Source organism: Saccostrea cucullata, unplaced genomic scaffold (assembly GCF_032062105.1).
Source record: "Saccostrea cucullata isolate Sc308-1 unplaced genomic scaffold, CSIRO_AGI_Scuc_v1 ctg46, whole genome shotgun sequence".
NCBI classification, from domain to species: domain Eukaryota; kingdom Metazoa; phylum Mollusca; class Bivalvia; order Ostreida; family Ostreidae; genus Saccostrea; species Saccostrea cuccullata.
The window spans coordinates 548,921-570,829 of record NW_026935190.1 but is presented as its reverse complement, the minus strand read 5'-3'; the positions used below and the strand labels follow the sequence as shown (position 1 = coordinate 570,829).

Here is a 21,909-nt window from a genome sequence, read left to right as displayed (position 1 = left end):
TACAAATAAGAATTTTTAAAGAAATATTAATCATTCAAGTGGTATTTTCATTTGAACCCATATAGAACAATACCGGTATATATGGCAACTTAAGTAGCGCTATGATATTAAGAGTTACTTGGAAAAACACTTCTGTCTCCAAATATCTCACCCAAGTAAAACGTCACCGAGTCTTCACACGTTTACAAAACAGGATTCCTGAATGTTACAAGTTTGACATTAATCTAAAAAATATGATTAATTTTATTTTTTTAATTTTGGCATGGTCATATTCGTTGTCTCCTATTTTTATCTAAGGTTTGGCATATCTTTGTTGGTTATTTGAATTCATGGTCTTCTAAGGAGGCCGCTAAATCTAAAGAAGGTAGTTGTTTTGTAAAGCCGTCCTTTCCTGTCAGGAAATAAGTTGGCACTGTTCCAATGCCCTAGAATAAAAAAAAGTTTTTCATCAGATTGTAAGATTACACTTTTCTGATCTACATTGTAAGTAATTCATTTTTTCCTTTACAGATTGAGAAAGTTCAAGGAGACATACGAAACCTTCATTGTTATTTCACCACGGTAAGTTAGATGAAATCCTCCAAGTTTCTCCAAAATATTCCGACACGGTTGACTTACATGGATACGAAGAGCTGAACAATTAAATAAAACAACAAACTATATTTTTAAATCTACATATTAACCATGAGTTGAGGACTGTCATATATCATACGGTTAATGATTAAGGCATGTGATATTGAAGTCTTCGAGAAATGGTAAGTATGTCTGGATTTGTAAATGTAAGTACATGTTTACATTTAGTGCTACTGATAAATCTCACCTAACCCGGAGGACTCCATCCTTGCGGCATGGTTTACTGTGTCCCCAAACAAACAATACCTCGGCATCTTAAGACCTACCACTCCTGCACACACCGGGCCTAGTAAAGATAGGTGTTATATTTTAAGTCTGTGTTGTAATCAAAATGTTTAAAAAGGGGAAGTGCTTTACTATACATATACGTACTAGATGGCGTTACTTGGTACATTTGTAAAGGCTGTATGGTACTTATGAATAAGAACTTATCTCAATTTTTATAATGCATCATATCAATGTGTTTCTATGTTCATATCGCCGTGTGTTCTTAGTCCTGTTTTCGCAGCTATCTATCCTTACTCTATCCCAAATAAGCCCAATCTTTACCATTTATCGTGATTGACACCAGTATGTATCAATTACCGATGTGAATCCCTATCTGTGTGTCTTTAACCCTGTATGTACCACTATTTGCCAGTATCATTTCGCCTATATCCATTATCCCTGCCCTGTAAATGTGTCTCTATGTCTTTAACGCTGTTTCCCTGTCATTTACACTATTTGTCCATATCTAATCCCTTTTTACCTGTATATTTGTTATGCTAATGTCTTTCTTTATTCTTACCACTGCAAGTATATATGTATTCCTTTCATTATAACTACTTATCTGTCACCAGCTATCCTATACCCTTGTTCCTTTACTAGTATCCTTGTCATGTTAATATGTGTCTTTATCCTTACCGCTATCAGTTACCACTATCTATCTGTCATCCTATCCCCTAGCTCTAGCAGACTTGCTTAATGAATCACTTTATGTCCTTACCACTGTGGATCCCTATCCTTAGCTGTAGTTGTCTTCCTGGACGATGGCGTATCTCAAACGTTGTCACACAACTCAGAAGGTTAAGGGCCATAGTGGCTATCTCACTGGCATGACGTAAGCCATTCTTAACCGGAAGTCCACTTACCACCATATACGCGTCACCAATGGTTTCTACCTTAATTGAAAATGAAGTTCCCGGATCAGCAACTTTTTAAAATACAGCATTTCAAAAAGGGTTCCTCGAATGAATTTATAATATCGTACCTTGTATACATCAAAGTGTTCAATTATGGTGTCAAAACAGGTGTATAAGTCGTTTAAGAAATTCACAATCTAAAAGGAAGGTGAACGCTTTCTGTTAATCACAAAATGTATGAACTCAGAATAATGCAAATGTACCAATTCTTATGCCAAAATTTCAAAACAGACAGGTCTAATATTTTTTTTTTATTGAAAATACTAAACAAGCAGGTACCTCTATTGCAGTACTCTCTGATGCCAGTTTCGTAAACTGTACTATATCACTAAAGAAGATAGAGACACACTCAACACTTTCCGGGTGGATCGGTTTTCCGTATTTTAAATCATGAGCTATACTTCTGTAATCAAAATGTGCAATTTCTTTGAGAAAGTATCAATAAAGAGCACTTTATAAAAATAATATTATTGTTCCTTGCCTTAGGATTACTTGACGAGGTATTAAATGTAATATATCTATAGATGTATTTTATTCTGATTCCAAATAAAGGCAGAAACATAAACATATTCCTACGATGGAAGCATACGATGCAGGAGCTCATCTGTCTTTTTTTGTTCTTCTTCTAACTGGCGCGTGCGTTCTCCAACCAAGTCTTCTAAATGATCGGCATACTTCTCCATCATATGCATCATTTGGTCTACTAAATTGGTTTTTCTTCAAATAAAATTGAAAAGATCGTTTTTTCCCCTAAGATTTGGAAATAATTAACCTCTACGTTTATTTAAACGATTTAAACTATAACTAACCTTCCGTTATTTGTCTGTTTTAAAACGGATAAAATTGTTGTAAAATTTGGGCGAAACATTGGAATTTCTTCCCAGCACATTCTCATTAATTCCACTATTTTCCGATCAGCTGCATTGACTGGAACTTTAGGTCTAAAAGGGGGTGATTCTATCAAACGTACCCTCTGTACAATTTCTACAATAAAATAATATCTAATTTTGCAACAAAATTTTTAATTGGTGTTCAAACCTTTCAAACAATGAACTGGACGTAATAAAGGTTAATTGCTTAGTTCGCTTCCTCTTCAGATATATTATTCTACTTGAAGTATTGACCAAAGCCTACCATGTGGTTCCAATGTCTCGTTTTCGTATGGCACACAACGCAAGATAATTTCTTGTAGAATAATAGCAAATGCAAAGACATCCCCTTTTTGCGTTCCTTTAGGTGGTATAGACACTTGACGTAGTAGCTCAGGGGCAACCCAAAGTAGTTCTAAAGAATGTTAAAGATTGAATAAAGAGGATGCATACGAAAACTGTTTCATGAACAGAAATCATTTACTTGTATACATGTATAAATTTAAAAGACTTGATTTGCCACAATGGGAAAGAACAATTTGTCAAAAGATACTATACACAGTTGTTAAAGGTTGTTAAAATAAAACTAGAATCTTACTAAAATTTTCTGAATTTTTTGCATTATCACAGGTTTTTGCGCCATCACAAAAGTGAGGCATAGGCAAATCTCCAACTTTACACATCCATCGAGAGTCAACATAGACATTGCTAGACCGCAGTTTACCGTGAGATTCCAGGACTGAATCATGGATGTACGCCATGCCCTACAAATTCACAAGAGAAGGTAAAGAGGTACGATATTTCATAATTACAATCTTCAATAATGATCAGATCTAGGAATCTGTACCCTATCATCACTTTTTTGTACTAAAAAACTGAAAATTTTATTTTCCAAAAATTTTATTTGTTGCATTGTGATCTACAGATACATATAAACATCTACCTGCAATAATGTATCCCTCTCCGACTTTTTTTAATCTGATGTTTTCTGGAGAGGGCTACAATTCCATAACATCTCCGTAATGGTGCAAATAATTTTTTTTAAATAGGGGCGACTGCGGGCAAAATAAATTGTTTTTACATTCAGCTTACTTCTTATAAGACGAAATTTTTATTCACTGTCAACAACATAGTCTGTTAAATGCGAAAAACTTGTAAAATAACTCTGCGTGTTTCGCAGTCGTTCTACTCAACAGCCATGGCAGTTCACGCGATTCATGAGACTTTCGCTTGAAATTCAGAACTTAATAAAGCAAATGTCGGTGTTTATAAATGATTGTGCTGAATTGTATCACAAAACATCGATAAATAAAACCATTTTAAGCGTTATTTCTATGCAAGCAGGATATTTATGCATAAAATAAGAGAATTCCTAAAAGATACCCTCGTATAGAACCTATATTCTCATTGGCTCTCCCAAAATACAATCTATCAAGGTCAGTAAACAAGGCGGATAAATTCAAGCTGTGATGTTGAGATACACGAAAAATAACCGATATATGGATCGTTCTGTATATTTTTGGATTGATTTACGTTTTTAATGACTACATTTTTAGAGTCAAGGTAAGAAATGTTAATAAAATAGCCATTTACTGACACTTTGAGCCGAAATCCGTGCGGGAGCGAATCGCTGTCGCTGCTGCACCATTTCGGAGATCCTAAGGAGTTGTATCCCTCTCCCCCCAAAAGAGAGAGAGAGCTACATTATTGCAGCTAATAAACATCCAAGTCTGTTTTGGTCAAATTCACTTTAAGTGATCTCTTATTAGAACATAGGGCACATGCATGTCTGAAATAGCCATGTATCAACAATAAAAACCTATTTTAACCTGAATAGATAACGATGAGTTTATATAAAGTTCCTTCATAATTAACATTTCGAAATAATTCCTAAGATTGATTGTAAAGACTAAAATGTTGTAACAAGTTTTGCCTTTCATTAAATAAATGCTTTGCATGGTAAATGAAAGGTATATTTGCTTTAGGTTTGTATAATTGATTGTATTTTATGGTTAAAGCGCAATTTTGCATTTTTTTTTCAAAAAACATTCTTTTTGAATTGAAATACATATCGTAAAGTATTGAAGTACCTTTGCAATGTCTGAAGCAAAGGAAAGTTTGAATATCCAATCCAGTTTTATGTTGGTATTTGACAGAACATCTAGTAAGCTCCCCTTGTTATAGTAAGCACTAACAATATAGATATTCATAGGATCCACGCAAGCACCAATCAAAGTATATACATTGTTGTGTTTTAACCCGCGGATCTGAAATTTATCAAAAGTATTGCAAAAATTTTAAAATCTTAAAAATTCTTATCAGTTTATTTATCGGCTGATTATTTCTTTCTCTAGATGCATTCTTTCTCAAAATGTTGTGCAATAACGTCTTTGAGATTCTTAATGCAAAATCCTTGTCTTATCTAATTAGGATTGCTTCTTTGTAATTGAAATCTTGTTAAATATCTACAATGAAACAACCTACAGAAATCTGATTTCAAATTAAAAAAAACGAAGATACCTGGTTAATTTCTTGGATAACAGACGTAGTAATGGCAACAAATGCCTTGTTGATGAATTTTATAGCTACAATGGAACCTTGGTAGTTGGCGGTTTTAGTAAATATCTGGAGAGTTGCAGACATTTCCGTCTTGCCGCTTATTGATCGGGATCGGCTTCTTGTATCGTTCAGAAAAGAGGACTGAAATAAAGTCATGAAGATTTAACTGAACAAATGAACTTTTAAAATGAATGTAAAACATGATTAACCTCAATACTGTTTTTTTAATGTTACCAAATAGTGTCTGGATGTTACCTTGCTACAAACGCTATGAAATACTTTGCCAGAACTGGTGTCTAGATCACAAAATGATATCTTCCATTGCATATTTTCCATTTCCTCTTTCAACAATCTCTTTCTAGAACATATAAAGGTGAAATATTAACAAACAGTATCTGTATTATCGAGATGCCTTTGAGAAATTAAACCAAAGAATGTGTTCAGCATTGTGAAAATGAATGCATGTGTTGCAAAATAGACATGACAAAGCGAACGAAAAACCTCTAAACTAGCCATGAACCTTTGAATTATAATTTAGATACAAATTCTTCGTACATGTAACTTTTAAATTACTTGCGCATATGGAAGAATATGATAACAAATGTAACAAAGAGCAGCACGACCAGGGCAGCCATTGCAGACACAGAGACGATGAGATCTGTAATAGGTGATAAAATCTTATTCAGAAAAATGCATCTTTCTTTGTACTTTAAAATTTCATTGAAGTGAAAGTTGATAGCAGAAAATAAATTGAGAGAGAGAGAGGGAGAAAGAGAGCACTTACATGTGTTAGACTGGATTTTCACACAGAATTCTCCATCCCATCCACAAACAGGTCTCCCAAGAGGTTGTATTGTAGTTCTCCCGGGCCAATGAATGGTTTTGTTCGTAAAAAATGTTGTTGTTGTGCTGCAGAAAATTTGTCATTTATTTTTTATTGCAAAAATCTCATAAGTCTATCAAGGAAGTATATCAGTAGTTTGAAACAATGAGTAAACCAAATTTCATGCTAAAATTGAATATGAAAAACGAAAAAAAACGAACAGAGTTTGATCTCATATATCCAGTAAAGAATAAGAACTGGAAAGGACAAAATCTAGGAATTTTAGAAGTATCAAAGGTGGAATTAGGTGACAAGGAGGAGTTTGTATCTCATGTTAACTGATCAGACACCCCCGTGAACTCTCTGCACTGTTAATCACTCTGATCAAAAGTTCATGGAAACTATACATATAGGGAGCAGAGCACACACGGACCTATAAATTATTCAGAGACCGGATCAGGTGCAGTGGAAGAGGAGGGGTTTCTTTCCGACCCGTTACACCCGCCATGTGCTCCTTATCATGATCGAGTAAATACTTGTAGATATAACATAAAGCATTTAAAAAATATATATATTACCTGTCAAATGATGCAATTTCATTAAAGTCTTCATGAAATATATTAAACAGTGAAAAGGTGGTTTTTCTCGTACCAGTCTCATCGGTTGTAAAGCTTCCAAATGGTGCTGGAAATTAAAAAAATTAAAAAGGGAACCATTTTATCTCTGTATTTCCTTAACTTAATTCTAAATTAATACATTGATAAAAATGTTAGTTAACATTTATTTGCTTAGTATATATAAACATATTCGTTCTCTCTCTTTTTTCTTGCATGTTCATAAGATTTGGGTTTGAAAAAAATATATCTTAAAGACAAAATAAATTATTATTTGGCACCTTCAACAATTTGAATGTAACATGCTTTTGATATAACAATCATTATCCTTAAATAAAAAAACCTACTTTTTAAGGTCACGTTTTGCATATTTTGTACTATAATTGAGGTGTTTTTCGAGGTATATCCCTCCGCCAAAGCCTGATCCAAAGCCTTAGCATACAAATATAAAGCGTCCGATAGAAGATGTAGTCCGACTCCATTCTGTATAATTTTAAAATGACGAATAAAAATTACTGACAAAAGAAAAGACAGCAAGAGCAGACTGCTAATATGTTTCTAGATGTATATATGTTAAATCTTTATTGTCGTAATTGTCTAGTGACAATTAATATACCGTACCAAGCAGGCTAAAACACAAAAGGAATCAAATAATACTGTATGTTTAATGTACAAATTATATATATTTTTTAATTCAGACATTTTCTGCAAAGCATAACGAAACATTTTTTTAAAAAAGTAAGTAAGCTTCAAAGCAGCAAAATTAATAAAAAAGAGAGCCAGATTATCATCATCAAATATTACCTGCCCTGAAAAAGGATGCATAAAAAAGAAAGATGTAAGCTTAAGCCAGTCTTTAAAATTAAGTAAAATCAAATGAAATTTTAGTAAGTTTTATTTCTATATCTAGCAGTCAAATAGATTTTTTTTTTCATTCTATGAATGCAAAAAAGAGGGAGGCACACATTTGAATTAAGAAATTACGCTGTAAAATGGTACATTGTCTGAAACTGAATACACCAAAGGTTATCACGGCAAACATATATTTATTATATCAGTGATTAATTCAAATATGCTTATCAATCTGTTCCTCATTTGTACATCTGAACGTCTAATGGCATGCAACATAACAAAGTATGAAAAGTTAAACAATATAGATACAGCATTACAAATATTTTAAAGTGCAACCATAATGCAGAATGACATGCTTTAAATACTAGTATCTAACAGTTGTGCAGGTGCGAGAAAATCGTTGTTAGTACAATGGTTAGCCATACACTACCACTTACTAGATCTGAGATATTTGTCTACAGAAACAGGAAACCACCAAAATGAAATCTCACAATACGGAAATGACTCATAGTATGTTAATAATGAGATACAATGTAACAATAATGATTAAAGAGAAAAACCTTTCTTTTGAAAGTGTAAAAATAAGTCACTAGATTGTATCAATGGACATTGGCACCATTAGGCTTACCTTATATTCCTACCATTGTAACAGTATTTGAAGGTTGACATATTTTGTTAATGTCCTTTATCTTTGTACTTTTTGTATAAGATTAGATACATTTAGATAAAAATGAAATGCCCATTAAAACCCTACAGTTTTGAATGTCTTCTCCCTAAAAATGGCATGAAACATTTATGTCTTAGATTCAAACTTAATATCTGAACCTCAGGCATTCCATTAAGACATAGTCTACCTGGTATCCATAGACATATATGTCATATATTTATAAACTTATAAAATATGTTAAACGATAAATGTGCATAATGAAAAAAGAACATTTTTGCAGACAAACCAAAAGATACTGTTGCTGTTGGATTCAATCATAGTATCTAGCAACTTTTGTTTTCAAAGTTAAAATCAATAAAGTAACATTTTTCATAACATGAGAGAACACCTTAAAATCAATAAACGCATTAGAACAGAAAAAAAAATTTTGATTTGGATTAATTTTTTTTCTTACTTTAGGATGTTCTAGTTCTGTTTCCAATTCTGAAGAGTTTCCGTGGTCTGCATGAGCAAAGTAGCTCACCAAAGACTCTATATCGAAAGCAAAGTCCAAGATTCCTATGGAAAAAAAGACACATAAACTTCAAGTAGTAAAATTATGAAAGAAAACTTATAACTGATTTAAAAGAAATATAAAAAAAATGATCATAAAAGGAATCATTCCTTTTAGAATTGATACTTGGTTTGGCATTTTTAAATAGCAAAAATACCAATGTAATGCGCGACTTATACAACCCCAAACAATCGCTATTATGTATCGCTTTCTATCAGTTTGTCCAAGTGTTCATTGTGAGCATAGCATAATTTAGAGAAAGTATAGAGTGTATTTCCATGTTCTGGGATTAGATATTATCTGTAAACTTATGGAATATACTTAACTAGTGCATTAACAATTCGACAAAACATTAGATATAGTAAGATAGTCTTACATCTAACATCTTTGCTTTGGAGTAAAAGCATTTCAAAAAGCAATTTAAATTGTTGGGTAATACAATTTTTTCGCAAAGATTTTCTGAAAGACAGAATTCTTTGAAAATTTTGATTTAAAAAAAAATCGCAATTTTTAGAAAAAAAAATTTAGCTCAAAAATCAATGAAATATAGCCTGAGACACGTGTGAATGTTACTCCTCTTGGCAATCAAAAATATAATAGTTTAATCTTTCTTTAGCACAAGTAAATATTTCTTTTTATTGGTCAAGAAGATGACCAAAGAAAGAACCTTAGTGACAAAGTAGCATGATAACTCTTCCTATCAGCATTGTCACTGCTAGTCCGTACGGTAACAGGACAGAATTAGCTACATATTCTTCCACTTGAATACGTAAAAATTTTAAGCTTTTTTATACTAAAATATCCTGTTCATTTTAATTATTCCGTTTCATTAGATAATTGTTCGATAAAGAAATTATCCATAAGGAGAAATATTGCTGAAAGCAGTATTTTAAGCTCCTCGTTAATAACGTTAATAATTAAAAAAAAAATATTTGAAAACTCGTCAAGGTTAATCCAGGACAACTAATATTAGGTAAGAAAATGACGAAAGATTTTGTGAACGGCTTCAAAGGACTACATCTTCTCCCTGTATAATTGAATCTTTTTGATGTAATCATTTTATATAATACACAATATATAGATGTTAGTCTTAAGACTCATAATCACATAGTAATTTAACATCAGACGTAAAGTTATTATAAAATGAATATTGACGTAGTATTATCACTGAAGTATTAAAGTCAGTTTATTATCAGGTCATTCTTGAGCATCATTTTGAAAATGAAACTCTGAAATTTTATATACATGTAGGAAAATTTACTTGCATAAATGTTTTTTTACGCATTGGAGTAATGACCATGTGGGAGAAAAGTCTGAGCGTTAATCAAAATAAATATAATTTCACGTTTAGAACTAACGTTTGTTCAAGTAACATAAAAGACCCGAACATTTTTTAATTAAAAAAAAAGAGTATACTCTTAACATTTGAAGATTGTATTGAAGTCACTCGGGTGACGTAAGGTATTGTTATCCATTTAACGCGTCGTCCGTCGTGCCTTAACGCTTGAACATTTCCAGCTTCTTCCTTAGAACCGTAAAACCATTTATAACCAAATATGGTACTTTTTTATGTATCATTTTTGACATTTGGATTCAAAATTAGTGAATTTGTGTTATAACTTATAGTAGCAGGAATTCTGGATTTAGTGCTGGACCTTATTGATCAGATAGTGAAAATCTTCTTTTTTTCCCCAGTATACTCAACAGTCAAACTACGTGTTATTAATTAAACATAAAATTAAGTGAATTGGATGTGGAGAGCAAAAGTACTTTATTCAAAAATGTGAAAATCATGACACGTGAGTCTGCTTAGGTGTTAGGGTAGAGTTCTGTTTACCATATAATGAACATTTTCCAATTCTGTGAAAACTCTCTAGTTAGTTCTTGGTATTTAGCAGACAATTAATTAGTGCGTGGCTCTGCTGAGTAAGACTGTTGCTTCCAAATTTGTGATATGCTTGACCTCTGGTGTAAGAGTGTTGCATCTTTATAATACAGAATAATTTTTTGTTGAAAATCGATTACTCTTCCTCTGGTATTTAGCAGAATTCTAAATGAGGCCATCGTCATAATGAGCAAGAGTGCTTACTAAAAAAATAATTCTTTAACAAGAGGCCCAGGGGCCACAGCGCTCACCTGAGCACATCGACTAGGAAGAAGCACATATCAGATCAGAACTGAAAGTTTACTGAGGTGGGGGGGGGGCTGGGCTTGAATTAAAACCCCCCCAGGGGATCATGATTTGAATGAACTTGAATCTACACTACCTGAGGATGATTCCATATAAATATTACTAATCATGGCTTTGAAGTACTTGAAAAGAAGATTTTAAAAGGTTTCCCTATATATTCCTATGTAAAACTTTGATCAGCCATTTTTGCCCCATCCTACCCAGGGGGGTCAGGATTTGAACAAACTTGAATCTATACTACCTGAGGATGATTCCACATGAGTTTCATCTTTCCTGGCCCAGTGGTTCTTGAGAAGAAGATTTTTAAAAAATTTTCCTATATATTCCTATGTAAAACTTTGATCAGCCATTTTGGCCCCACCCTACCCCCGGGGGTCAGGATTTGAGCAAACTTGAATTTATACTACCTGAGGATGTTTCCATATGAGTTTCATCTTTTCTGGCCCAGTGGTTCTTGAGAAGAAGATTTTTAAAGATTTTTCCTATATATTCCTATGTAAAACTTTGATCAGCCATTTTGGCCCCACCCTACCCCCGGGGGTCAGGATTTTAACAAACTTGAATATACACGACATGAGAATGATTCCACATGAGTTTCATCTTTCCTGGCCCAGTGGTTCTTGAGAAGATGATTTTTAAAGATTTTTCCTATATACTCCTATGTAAAACTTTGATTGGCCATTTTGGCCCCACCCTACCCCCCGGGGGTCATGATTTGAACAAATTTAAATCTACACTACCTGAGGATGATTCCACACGAGTTTCATCTTTCCTGGCCCAGTGGTTCTTGAGAAGTTTTTTTTTAAAAATGCCATTAATTTTTCTCTTATTCATAATTATCTCCCCTTGGAAAAGGGCGTGGTCCTTCATTTGAACAAACTCGAATCCCCTTCATCCAAGGACACTTTGTTGCAAGTTTGGTTGAAATTGGCCCAGTGGTTCTTGAGAAGAAGATGAAAATGTAAAAAGTTTACGACAACGACGACGACAACAACGACGACAACGACAACGACGACAGACGTCGGACAAATTTTGATCAGAAAAGCTCACTTGAGCCTTCGGCTCAGGTGAGCTAAAAATCATGGGTACTTGGTCAGGGGTTGTAGATTTAGTATTGTTGTCTTTTGATCATATAGTGAAAATGCATTAACTGTTTCACAATTTTCTTCTGTTTGTTTGGATATCTAGAAGGCAAATAGTAACAAGCAAAGGTTTTTTGCTAGATTCATAAATATTCTTGTGATTTCGGGGCGCAGGACACGACTCTTACCATCTTGTAGGGAAATATTTGTTCTACTTTGTGAGTATTCTAAGATATATGAACAGTTTTTTTAAATCCTAATTGGGATATGAGTTGCAAGGAAACTGATGACCATGAGAAATATAATATCTATAGCAAATTTCTATATGCATCAGAACTTTGTCACGAAATGGAAGATGTTTCTTTTGATGGTTTATTGGGGACAAATACTAGGCATTATTGTTTTCAAGAGACAAATTTGACTTTTTTTCTTTCTTAATCTCTTTTTTCTTTCTTCACAGAAAGCCTTTTGTTGTTCGTCAACAACCGTACCTTGTTACGGTCTGGAATGCTTCCAGTGCATATATGGATTGTCATAATTAAACTTACAAAACAAAAGTAATGGCTTTTTTCTAGAATTGATTTATAAAAGAAAATGTGCAATATTACTTAAATGTAATTGCAATTCCTGAATCATAATCCTTGTAAAAATGAAATCTGTCGAACTTTGATAATTAATTCAGCCTATACTATTCCTCTGCTTCAAAGTTATGGCTAGGGTTTTTGCGCTTCTAAACCTTTTAACCTAACCCTATTCAAGTGAACATGGGATAAAATATCAACTATCTTTGAATTCCAGGTATCATATCTCTGAAATACAGCCTTTTTAATGTTTCTCCACCAAAAACTGTCTAGAGGAATCTGTGATTGACTTAATGTTCACAAGTCATTTTATCAGAGACAATACTCAGTACACACTACCGATCAAAATTTACATATGTGAAGTATTAAGTTTTTAAAACTTCCTTGTATTTAAATAATTCAAATCGAATAATACTGTTCATATTCACTTCAATTTTATGTTCAATGAAACCAACTATGTTATGTAATTGATACATCTTGGCCTGAAATTGCAAGAATAAACCTTAGTATTAAAACCGTACAAAATCCAATCTAGATGAGGTATTAGATATCATCAAACGTCTAGCATTATTTATATCATTTCGTATTATCATTAGTACTTCTTCCTGATAGAATAATGCGAAGCGTATAATTGTAAAAAAAAATTAACAAGATTGAAATCATCTTGTATCTTGAGATAAAACAATATTACATTTTTTTCTTTATGTTACTAGCAATTGCTAAATTTATATAGTTGGTATTGAACTATAGTTGCAATTGTCCATGATCATATATGAAATGTTGATGCCATGTAAATAGTTGGAAATTTTTTTTTTTTAAAGAGCAACATTTCTCCAAATCTAATGGCACTTTAGGTTTTGAAAATTGCTGTAGAGATTATTGAATGGAATTACAATCAGTTCCATCTATTTTCCAATAAGCTTCTGGACAGTTTGTGTCATTAAATGCTTTAATGCCAAATACGCAATTTTCAATCTTGAAAGATTGATTACTTTAATTTTTTAAACATATTTTTAAAGATGTTCCTTTTAAAAAATCTTCTTTTGAAATTATCATTACACATTTATTGGTAGATACAAGGTCTTTATCGGCAAATTCTACCTGTCATTAAGTTAAATGCTTGCTGAAAGTTTATCATACATATTGTTAGTCCATTATTTACACACACTGAATCACACGATCATTACAAGAAGCACAAGCCGAGTCTGACTGGTCGGAAAGGGATATTCAATTCTTCATGACACCTGATCCCACCTATGATGTAATAAAAATTCATGTTTGCTTAACCCTTGATTTGTTTTGTTTTAATATTTTTTGAGCTTGAATATTGTTTTTTTTATTTCCATATCATTTATTTATTGTTAAGTACATTTAAATAAAAATGGAACATGTTCATATCCGTACGAAATTTAGCTGTGTCTACGCAATTTAAATATTTTGAATCCATGCAAAGCTAATACTCTCAAGGTAATTAATTTAAAGACTTTTCCTTCTATTTTTTGAAGAAATAAGAGATATGCAGAACGATATGCAATTATGAATTATATATTTATTATAACATTTTTGAAGTGCATTTCCACAATCCCTTCAGAATTAGAAATGTCAATTATCTTGAGGTAAAAAACCATTTTGCAATGAAATGTTTTCCTTACACGATTAACTGTATATATACTAAAGTGTTTTTCTTTTCTGTGAACAGAAGCTATCAGAGGTACTAGTACTATATTGATTAATTATAAATATATTGTAGTGAATAAACTATTTTTCAAAGCTTTAAAGAAAAATCATCCAGTGCTTTGTTAAACAACGACGTCGACTTATCTACATCCATTGAAAAAGTGATTACATTCGTGTAGATGGAAATTAAAATCACGTAATATACATTATGACATCAAAGTTTTAACATTAATCGTCTCCTGGAGGTTTCTCATAAACGGTGTGGAACAAGTTTTCCGGAATCTATATCGACAAAAAAATTTCGGTATTATAAAAAACGCAAACACCTACTCGATTTTCATCATAATAGATCAATACATTTAAAAATAAATCAAAGTTTACCTTCCTTGTTTTAAAAATGTAAAGGTTGCATTAAAAAGATGCATTATAAAATTATATTCACATTTATAAAGTGTAAATATTGCCTTATAAGATTACATTAACCTAATAGAAAGCACAGAAATTAAAGACAGAAAAAAGCTGCAGCTTTTTTCATGCATGTAAAAAGGCTATCTTTGAAGTTTAAAAAAAAAGAAAAGAAAAAATGTACTAAGCATGACCTTCCAGAAAAAAGAAAGTTCCTTTTGTCTATTAATTGTTGCATAGTTAAAAATGCAAAATATAATAAATATGCCGATTTATTATTGTTAAACTCAAATTCCAATACTTTTCAAATAAAATAAATTGAAAAAAATACGATTTTATTTATGAATGACGATTTCTAATTTTGCTTTCTAATTTAAATTTATTTTTATAAAATACACGACAAGAAGCAGATTTATATATGTTTTTCTCCTCGTTCTTAATAATCTTAATAAAAATCATAATAATTATTTTCATCTACCTTATGTTTAATTATATCAAAGAATTAGAAATAATTGTAACATTTTTTAAGCATACTGCGATAAATTCTAGCAAATATGAATTAAAAGAAGAAATATACAAGCAGACCATCAGCCTCAATCAATGTAAATGCTTTGATTGTAAAATAGCCCGGTACTTACCATCGGTGACATTATGGGGACATTTCTTCTCATCGAATTCCTTCTCATCAAAGGCCAGACCAAAGTCGATGGTCAGAAAAGCGTACTCTCCGTTAAGTAGACCTATTTCAGCCGCAGCACACATTATACCCATGATGTCTCTGGGGTAAGCATATATTAGGAAAACTAAAAGACAAATACTTATGGTCAGAAAAAATAAATCCACTCTATACAGGTATGAATAGGAAGGAGAATTACTCTTTACTTTTATAGCTAGTAACTGGTCTTTTTGTTATGTAGCAAAAAGATCTTTTTAGCATTGATTTAAAAAAAACAACTATATTTTAATCAATATCCATTCCGAAGATCGTAGCTAGAAGGAACTTGTCTTTACTCATTTGTTTACGAATATACTTCTAATAAATAATTCTATTATAAAAACTATTTTAAATACGATCATTCTATTAACATAAAAAAATTCAAAGAGAGAGAGACTGAGAGAGAGATTACCCCTTGTTGTTTTGGATTCTCTTTCAAGGTGATGTGTTAGATATACAGGATCGTTGTAAACTGTTAATAAGTTCACATCAAAACCATGTTTTTCAAGTTCCACCTATTTATAGATATAAGATAATTAAATAAAAAAATATTCCGTCAAATGAGCATAGATATATTCTTTTAATGTGTACAAATTTTGTATAAAGAGTTATTCCAAGTGATGGTTATGAGAACTGCTTGGGGTACCGATTTTGATTGATTTTTATGGTTCAGCAGAAATGTAAGTAAAGTTGATGGAACGATCGAACAAGGATTGATTAAAATAATCTTGGCACTATGCTTTAAAGAGATAGTTAAAGTACAAGAGTTGGGATCAAGTGTCCAGGAGGAGAAAACGTCCCATGCTGACCTGGGTCACCTTCCGTGACCTCATGTATTGATTAGAAAGACGGAGTAATCCGCAGTGAAATTAAGAATTAAAATATTTTAGAATTGATATAAAATAGACAAAACACAAGCCAATCACAGATTTCATTTACAAACGCGATCATTATAACGACCGAATAATTTTCGAAGTGCTAGTTTAAACGTATTTTTAAAAACAAATGGTAGTTTGTTTATCAGTTCTTTATTTGCCAGTTTTGTCTGGGTTTACAAGATTCACCTTGCTCTTGAGTATCAAATAAATTGAGAGACATAACCCTCAATATATCGGAATGTTACTACATAAAAAGGCAAGTTTACGATGGAATAGCAAGTTTGTTGTTAATTAGCTATTAACCTCTAAAGTTAGTAAAACAATCAGGCCCCAAGACCATAAACTGTAAACAAACTTAAGTCTAACTTTGTTTTAATTCTTTGATATTGCTTGACGTGTTTGCTAAAATAAATTGCAATTCTCTAGTTTGAATTCAAATATATATACTTTTTGATTCATTATCAACATTATCAACAGTTACACTGCTTTTAAATTTTTACTGAAGTCTGTTCTCAGTTTATGGTCTTGGGGCCGATATGAAACAGATATCTTTTCGAGTTTGCTTGGATACTGAGTTTATCCAGTCAAAAATGGAATTTTAATTTAATTTAAAACATCGCTGATGTATCTGAATAAAGACAATAGTATGTCTGTTCTTTTTTTCTAATGTAGGATCTTTTGATAAATTCTGCTTCATATAAATATTAAGCGGGTGAAAAGGTCGACCAGTATCCATAGACATTCTAAGACTAAGTAGATATTGTCATCTGATACTTTAGCATCCTTTTATTAATAACCCCACAATACTTATGTGATTTTTAGAAAGTTATTTTTAAGATTACTAATCATAAAATATGAAAATGGAAAAATCTTGAATTTCATTTTTGTTGGAGAAACAGTTATCTGTGATGGAGAAAAATACCCCCAAATCTAAATTTTTAAGTCATCCAAATAAATGGTTGAATAAATAGCGAGAATTATGAATTTGCAAATATATACATGTAGGATATTAATCGCCAGTGAACAATCTGTATTTTTGTATGAATGTTTTGATTGCTGTTCCATTGATTCTTGTGATGATATAGAGCATATGGAAAATGAAAGAGTTTTTAAAAAAAAGTTTGTATAATCATAAATAACTTGACTAAACATTCAATATACCACGCATTGGAATGAAAATTGGATACTAGTAATTGATCATTAAGGCATATTCTGGCTGACGTTTTTCATATTAATTAATAATTAAGGCCATTAGATACACACTGAATTATTGACAGATTTTTCTAACTTTTTGGATGCACACGACAGGTGTGACAGGTGACGTCATACTCACTTCCCCACCTCTTATGTTTTGGAGGTCCCTGTTTGCTATGCTCCTATTTTGTAATGTTCAATTGACATACAATTACTACGAGTAAGTGAAAACAAGTCTCAAAAGGTGTTTTAAAAATTGTTATGATGACTTCTGATTTGATTAAGCAGAAATTAATGCCCTGTTCACACGGAGAGTTTAATTCGCAGTAAATTAATGCGAAGTAAACTAATGCGAATATTTGATTAAATTTACACATTAATTAAACTAATGCGAATTAATGCCCTGTTCACACGGAGAGTTTAACGAATTAAACAAATTACCGTTTTCTGCGTTCACAAGAATTTAATGTAATTAGCAATCTGGATATATTTTGTTTGTGTGACATGGAAAAATTCGATTAAATTCATGACTAATTTTCTTAATTTTTCAGCTAAAATACTTGTGCTATTTTAAAAATATGGAAAATTTTGTTAATCATTAAAATGTGTATACACATTATGTCAAATGGGTCTGCTTCTGCAGAAGGTGACGTGATTTGCAAATGACGTCATATTAGCTATGCTGACGCCGGGCTGCAGAAGTAAAATTTTAATTCGCATTAGTTTACTTCGCATTAGCTGTCGCGTGAACGCAATTTAATTCGCATTAGTTTGATTCGCGTTAGTTTACTTCGCATTAATTTACTGCGAATTAAAGTCTCTGTGAACAGGCCATTAAATACACACTGAATTATTGACAGATTTTATGACGTCATTTGCAAATCACGTCACCTTATGCAGAAGGAGATCCATTTGACATAATGACAAAGTGTCTGTAAACATGTTTTAATGATAAACAAATCACTCAAATATAGCACAAGTACCTATAGCTGACCACCGACAAGTGGCATTTGACTAAATTTTGCCATAATGTTCAATTGACATACAATTACACGGAGCTTATGCAAAGTAATTTAATGCGCAAAAGGTGTTTTAAAAATTGTTATGATGACTTCTAATTTGATTAAGCAGAAATTAAATTGTGACATAAATGCTTTAGGTACTTCTGTTTTAACGTTCGGTTCCTTATTGTAGCCAAATATCTGTTTTAGGGTACTTAGCATATTGTCGTACTAATTTTCAGTTATGACAAGAGGGTATTCACAAGAAATATGTAGAATGGAAACAATGTATTATAATGTTCAAAATATTTGGTTTTTCCTTCCCTACCTGCACATACAAGCAACGGACATTTAGTCCTTGTACACAATTTAAACTGAGTTTATAACTTTAAAAAAGTACTTTTATCTAGGGATTCCCTATTTAGCCTAAGGGACTGTTGGTTGCATAGTAACAAGATAAATTTGATTTGTTCCTTTGATACATGTATAGTCTTGTTCTACATTTTGCTATAAAATATAAAATTTTAAAAACAATAATATTGAAAGTCTACGTAATAAGAAGTCGCAATTTCTGCCTTCTTTTTATTTATTTTTTTTTTTCGTGTTTATATGGTGAACGAGAAAATGAAAAGACTCGAAATTTGATAAATCATGATTTGAAATCTAAGAGAGTGTAACAGGCTAAAGATGCCAAGGGACTGATTCTTTGCTTTGTTGAAGGAATTCTATATGCATGGTCATTAAATGTAAAGATTGTGTTACAAGGAACTGCTTAAAGAGGACACATATTGGCAACTCTTTGCCTAAGTATCACTACTGATTCTTATTCGAAAATGTCAACCAATTATCTAAAAAAAATTTCCAGAGTCGCAGGTTAGATAGATCAATTTGTAGGCGGACAAATGCGTGATTTAGGAAAAGAATAAATAAAATTTTCAAGAGAAAACAACCCGGCTTTTTACAGAGGAAAGAATAAAAAAAGGAGATAACTAATTATATCATAGAATAATACTGAGAATCAAGTAATTATACCATTCTTTTTTTCCAGAGTTATGGTGATAAGGAAAATTACAAAAGATCTCAAAGAAAAAAGAGAAGTCAACCGCCAAAATATCTACACATACATGTATTCTCATTATACATTTTTTAAAAAAATCTCTAGAAAAATATCTTATATAAAGAAAATGATTTTAAAAAATCTTAACAATATTTCTTCATTAATTAACCATATCACAATATTTATGAACATAATTTATCAATTTTTTATCCATCAAGAAAACTAAAACTCTGTGTTTTTTTCTTCTCATTTCAGTACTAATAAATTTAGTGTATTTAATTAATGTTACAATTAAGAAAATTATACTGTTACATTTATATGTTCCGCTGATTCTCTCCATATTTTCTCAGCTCCTTCTGCAACGATAACGCGATTCCAACCAAAATGCCTGATTGTGTCCTCAATGAATTTCTCCATTTCCATGTACGGTGTAGAGACTCGAGCGAAGGTAGGGTACAGTATTTTATTTGACAGTATTCTTTCTGCACATCCAAAACTGATCATTGGAAGATTCCATTTTTTCGCCAAATGGCCAGCAGCTTCACAAACGTCGTCACAAACGGGGCCTAAGTGAGGAATATGGATAAGGCAATTGAAAGCTTGCGTGATTACCTTCACAAAAAGTGGAGAAAAAGTTATATTATCATCTAGCACGACTCATTATACCAAAGAGCAACAACATTGGAAATGTCAATTGCTAATGACAATGCATAGAATCTGATTTGAGGTAAAATTTCCGGAACTTTTTAAAAGATAGAATAAGCAATTGTATACGTTCAAGTAAAATACCCATTGTTGAAAAGTATTACAGAACTGAATTCAATTTGGTTGGCGTTGCAGAGTCATTTTTGCAAACTTTACTTTTTAGCGTGTTGTAACCTCGTTGTTCAGTTTTAGAAATTATTAGATGGAATACAGACTGAAAATGACCATAATTTATTTTCTTTTAAGTAAATTTTCAACAGTATATGAAGATTTCCTCGTGTTTGCATTGTTTTTCTCGAGTTTTTCAATCTGTTAAATACCTGGTGTTAATCCCAAATATTCTACATCTCTCAAAAATTTCCAAAAGAGCTTGAACTGAAGAAAGTATTGTGTTTAAGGGGTAGCTGACATTTCGAATATTATCAGGTGTGTGTATCATAACAATGTAATTTGTAGCATTATTAAATAAAAACAGAGGGATATTGATTATTCATATTCATTAAAAGAAGACATTTTTATCCACTCACTGCATGCTGTGAATATGTCAAATAAGATATACATGTGATACAGATTTCTTCTTTTGCTTGAAAAAAAAAAACAAGATCATATTTTTCATCCTCTACTAGTGATTTAAAACACAAATTCCAACATTTAATTTTAAATTAGTAAAAAGAACGCTGTCCTACTTGCAAGTCAAATAATTTCATAGGAAAATATATTATACTTGAAATAACGTCTATGACTATGTCTATACATTGACTTGATAGTTATAATGTGGACTCAATCTTATCATGAAAGATTTCTTGAACATGCATCGTTGTTCCTATTTTAGTTTTTGTTATACAGCAGCTGAAAATAAAAAAAAAGGATAATGCATTAAAATTACCTATGAAGGCATCTATATCTTGTCCTCCACCCGACTCAAAGTCCATAATGGACACTAATTCATAGAGACCTTGTCCAATATCACAGTGGGTATCTCGGAATTTCCAAATAAAATTCACACCAAGTCTCTGAATTTCAGAAAATCTGGATTCACCTCGAATGAGAATGAATGTATCCTTAATCACATGGAATATTTCGTTTCCAAACACTTTGGGTCCTTTGAGTGGTGCTAGTATCCCAACTGTTATATTTAAGGCGGAGGAAGCGGGTTTAATCATATGAGGTACGAAAAGTACTACACACAGTTTAATAAAAATCATGTTAAGGTGGTTTTGTGTAAAAAATAACGTTTTGGTTTTCCATTTATGATCCGAGATGCAGGGTCGTACAGACATCGAAAGTTAAGTGCCGTATATATAGGGTCGGAAGTTAATACATCATTAACAATGCACCAATAAAAATTAAGTAACCATTCTTTCGATAGCCACAACGGTTATATGTAGCTTCAATATCAGCATCCAATAATGGCAGGCCTAGCGCAAAAGTGGCTTTTGATCAGCTTCCGTAATGCATCGTACACGTTTGCTTGTCAGGAACTGAGAAATATGTAGCAAAGCAGCATTGTCACGCTCGAGCATAAACAACCATCACCAATTGTCATGGTAATAAGACTTCTACCTAAAGAATACAGCAATTCATGAAATTCCAAAATGTCATCTATACACATTCTATTGATTAGATTTGTGTATCTTGAAAAACTACTAATTGAGTCGCAGTTTATGAAAAA

At 32.0% G+C, this 21,909-nt stretch overlaps 1 protein-coding gene across 1 annotated transcript; it reads right to left on the bottom strand.

Annotated features, from left to right (window-relative positions):
* Nucleotides 1-21,442, bottom strand: LOC134242174 (atrial natriuretic peptide receptor 1-like). The gene is made up of 22 exons (XM_062724243.1): nt 21,124-21,442; nt 19,845-20,098; nt 15,815-15,917; nt 15,326-15,490; nt 8,637-8,756; nt 7,027-7,164; nt 6,644-6,749; nt 6,027-6,151; nt 5,816-5,900; nt 5,498-5,600; nt 5,204-5,383; nt 4,774-4,950; nt 3,282-3,447; nt 2,949-3,098; nt 2,624-2,798; nt 2,391-2,531; nt 2,094-2,217; nt 1,883-1,951; nt 1,619-1,793; nt 821-919; nt 541-632; nt 1-425 (listed from the first exon to the last, which is right to left on the bottom strand). Exons 1-22 carry the CDS (start codon nt 21,440-21,442, stop codon nt 318-320), a joined length of 3,174 nt encoding a protein of 1,057 aa, XP_062580227.1. The 3' UTR covers nt 1-317.
* Nucleotides 21,443-21,909: the final 467 nt, after the last annotated feature.